This window comes from Etheostoma spectabile, chromosome 21 (genome assembly GCF_008692095.1).
Source record: "Etheostoma spectabile isolate EspeVRDwgs_2016 chromosome 21, UIUC_Espe_1.0, whole genome shotgun sequence".
Taxonomy (NCBI): domain Eukaryota; kingdom Metazoa; phylum Chordata; class Actinopteri; order Perciformes; family Percidae; genus Etheostoma; species Etheostoma spectabile.
In genome coordinates, this window is record NC_045753.1 from 8054992 (window position 1) to 8058882 (window position 3891).

At 40.5% G+C, this 3891-nt stretch overlaps 1 protein-coding gene across 4 annotated transcripts in view; it reads left to right on the forward strand.

Moving 5' to 3' along the window:
* csnk1e (casein kinase 1, epsilon) overlaps nucleotides 1-3891 on the forward strand; it is a 17212-nt gene that overhangs the window by 5023 nt on the left and 8298 nt on the right. For all 4 annotated transcript variants that reach the window (XM_032501533.1, XM_032501534.1, XM_032501531.1 and 1 more), the window contains exons 4-5: nucleotides 898-1046; nucleotides 3338-3566. In XM_032501533.1, coding sequence (XP_032357424.1) covers nucleotides 898-1046; nucleotides 3338-3566 — 378 coding nt within the window. The remainder of the gene's footprint in view (nucleotides 1-897; nucleotides 1047-3337; nucleotides 3567-3891) is intronic.

Consider the following 3891-nt stretch of genomic DNA (forward strand, 5'->3'; position numbering starts at 1 on the left):
ATCCCTTCAGAGATAGACCTTTAAATTTCTTTGAGACCTTTCTGTTTAACCAGAAACAGCGCTGAAGTTGCTAGCGCTAAACCCACCATACTCCATTTAAAAAAGCAATACTTTTAGCATGTAAAGAACCAACATATTCTCACATGTAAATCGGTAAACTATGTGTTTATTTCAATCAAAACTAGAGTTGTCATGGTTGGAAAAGCGAAAAGACTTTTTATAGTTAATTTTGTTTCTGTCGACTTTGAATGAAGTGTATTTTACTATGCTGAAATCACTGGTTATTCACATGGATTCTGGTGGGTTTAGTTTTAACACAGTTTTGCGGAGGTTTTTATTTTTTTTTAAAGGATCTTACTCTTTATCAGAAAGGTTGACCTCTTTTTTTCCATAATGTTGTTAGACACTTAAATACATACTAATAATAATAAAAAATAATAATAATAATAATCATCATTATCATTGGAGTCTGTTAGTGGCAAACAAGCCCTTTTGTGAAGGTAAAGACAATTGCACTAATAACTTACATTGTGGGTTGTTTCGCCGCTGCTGACTACTGGGATCTTGCTTAATGCTGTTCCAACAATCACTTAGACACAAAAACAAAGGAAAATAGGGTCCAGGTTAAAAAAATGGAGTAATCATTTAAATGAAAACTAGATGAGGTTGAAAAACCTAAAAGTAATGCAAAGGTCCACCTTCTGCTAAAGTAGCAGTAGTAGTGTAAATGCAAACAAGTGCAGTCAAATAAGTGAAAAAGTGTGTCAGTGATAATTGGTGGATAATGACCTGTACATACACTCTCAACCCAGTGTTATTATCGATCCATCAGTCTGTGGTTATTATGCCCAATTCTGTTTCTTAACCCACTGATTCCCCCTCCCTTCCTCTCCTCAGTGGGGATCCCGTCTATTAAGTGGTGCGGAGCGGAAGGCGACTACAACGTCATGGTCATGGAGCTGCTGGGCCCCAGTCTGGAGGACCTGTTCAACTTCTGCTCCCGCAAGTTCAGTCTGAAAACGGTCCTCCTGCTGGCCGACCAGATGGTGAGACAGACTGACTGCTTGCAGTCCACACTGTAAAACACAATAGTGCATCAGATTTGTTTTTGAGACCCAGGGCCAATAACTGCCTAATAGTCCCTCCGTAGTACCTAATTACTGCAAGAGCTCACTGAACACTGGTGTGTTTCATGGAGGCTCCATCCGGGTTTATTCAGTCTTTATAAAGAGGTCCCTTAAGGCAACCATGGAAAAACAATACATTAACATTAATAATTAAGTAGTTATGGAAAGGTTCACGATAAATTACGCAATTCCAATCCCATATAAAAAGACCACAGTTGTCTAAACTTGCACCTTTGCCTGCACATAATGCACTGGAGTCAACCTCAGGCTGGGAAGTTACACCGATTTCAAAAGAGAAGATGTGGCTATTTTTAGACTGGATCTAAATGGACCATTTCAAATCAGAGAATAATTCTCATCCAAACCACTGAAGCTTGTTTTCTGGCTCGGGACAAAGCCTATCCCCTCGCTATCTTGGACCATTCGGCTCCTCCATAAAAGTTAATTCCAATCTGGGACAAGGAAGCTCCGAAGACGGGCTAATCCTCGTCATATAGGGCCTGTGGGGTCTTTTATGAGCCTCATATGTCATTCTTTAGGCTACAACTGGCACATTTGTTCTTTTCCTCCCATTTTTTCTTTGACACCTTTGACCTCATTTCCTAATCGTTACCTCCTCTTCAAAACCTCTCCTCTCCTCTCCTCTCCTCTCCTCTCCTCTCCTCTCTCTCCTCTCCCTTCTCTTCTCTTCTCTCCTCTCCTCTCCTCTCCTCTCCTCTCCTCTCCTCTGGCAATAACTATGAATTGAACTGTCCCATTATATAAAATTACCTTTATTTATCTGCAGAAAGGCTGACAGGGTTATTGATCTGTACCATTATTTCACTGGGCAATGAGACGTGTGGCCTTCAAAACTCACCTTTAGACCAAACACTCTATAACTATGGGAATGTAGAGACTCCCAGCATTCCAGCTCTACCTTCCAAGACAAGTAGTAAAAGTAACTGATTCTCTGAAAAGGAGTAATTGTTTACCAGACAATCAGACCAATGTACTCACTCATCTTAAATCTTAAAAAAGACAGATTCTAATTCATCTATTTTTAGTCAATTTTCAATTCAATTTGATTCCACAGTGGGTGTTTTTTAATGCAATTGACCAGCACCTGCATGTTTTAGAGCAATACAGTAAGGATACTTACCAAATACATAGCTTAAAGGACCACACCCAAAAATTGCATATGTTGAACTACTGACTGAATACTTTCCTATTCTAAAGCATACCACAACAGGTTTATTTTAGTGGAACCTTCTTCCTTATAGGCAGCCATTGACCTTCACTTCTTTTAGTACGCTACGCTACGCAGAGATGTGAAGGGGAATCCATCACATCCCACAGATGTTGTTTCTTTTTTTGTCAAAATTCTTAAAGTATTTCTGATTCTGATTAACTGTAGTTTGGTTATGGAGTTGTGAGCATGGGCTTTAAAAAAAAACCTGCATTCAGGGACACTATGGCATTTGAGAAATTATTGTTGCCTGCTTAAAGTCAATCTTTTTGAAACACTCAAATACATAAGCAGTATGGTCCTTTTTACGTTTTCCATCTGTTATTATTTGTCTTCTGGCTTAATTTCATAGCAAGATAACATTACACTACAGTAGCAGAATACCTTTTGGTAGCTAACTCACATCTTGGATGGCAGAGCACCTTTTAAACAGTTCCCGATTGCAACATGCATTATTACATAATAATGTCATTGTGTAACTGGGACAAAAGATTGATTTTACACACGAAGACCAGTTTACTTGTCAAAAGGAGTACGACTCATCCTTGGGGGTTAAGATGTGGGCATCTATGTAACAAAGTACCATATTAAAATGCATTATGGGGGTTGTTGGCTCCAGTGTTTTCTTTAGCTTAACCCATACTCAGGACTAACAGTCAAGATATCTCTCCCTCTGCTGATTCGACTTTGCCCATTTCTTTTTCAAATCTGTCTGTTGTTAGTCCTCTAACTTTATCAAAGTGCAGTGAGCACCCCTTTAAGACATGTTGTGGCTCAAGCCAGGTTCAAATCTCTCTAAGTCAATTTTTACAGCTTACTCAAATGAAATTACCCGGGAGATTCCTGAATTGTCTATCCCGAAAAACTAATAGTATGCTCTTATGAATTGCACTTTTTTTATCAATGGGATACAGCTTCCAAAAGCACTAATACTCTCCTTTATCCCAACTAAATCCTGTTCCCCATCTGTTATCTATTCCAGATCAGTCGGATTGAATACATCCACTCCAAGAACTTCATCCACAGAGACGTGAAGCCTGACAACTTCCTGATGGGGCTCGGCAAGAAGGGCAACCTGGTCTACATTATCGACTTCGGCCTGGCCAAGAAATACCGTGACGCCCGAACGCACCAGCACATCCCTTACCGTGAGAATAAGAACCTTACCGGCACCGCCCGCTATGCCTCCATCAACACCCATCTGGGGATCGGTAAGGCCGCATCCACGCAGAGGTTGGCCAAGATACTGTGTCTGTGCAGGTGTCAATGTGTGTGTTCTGCCAACCCCACAGTGGGTGGTGGTTTGTGTGTGGGTAGTGTACCCACACACAAACCAGTGTCAGTAGAAAATGTTGCCATATGCATGTTTATTAATCAGGACTGGATTCTCAGAACTGCAGCCTCCTTTTTGTTTCTTTTCCTTTCCTTTTACCTCTGTCTTTGTCTCCTCCTCTACTTTTTCTGCTTCTTTCCCTTGAAACGTTTATACCATTTAATGCACTCGTCCCCTCTCTCTCTCTCTCTCTCTCTCTCTCT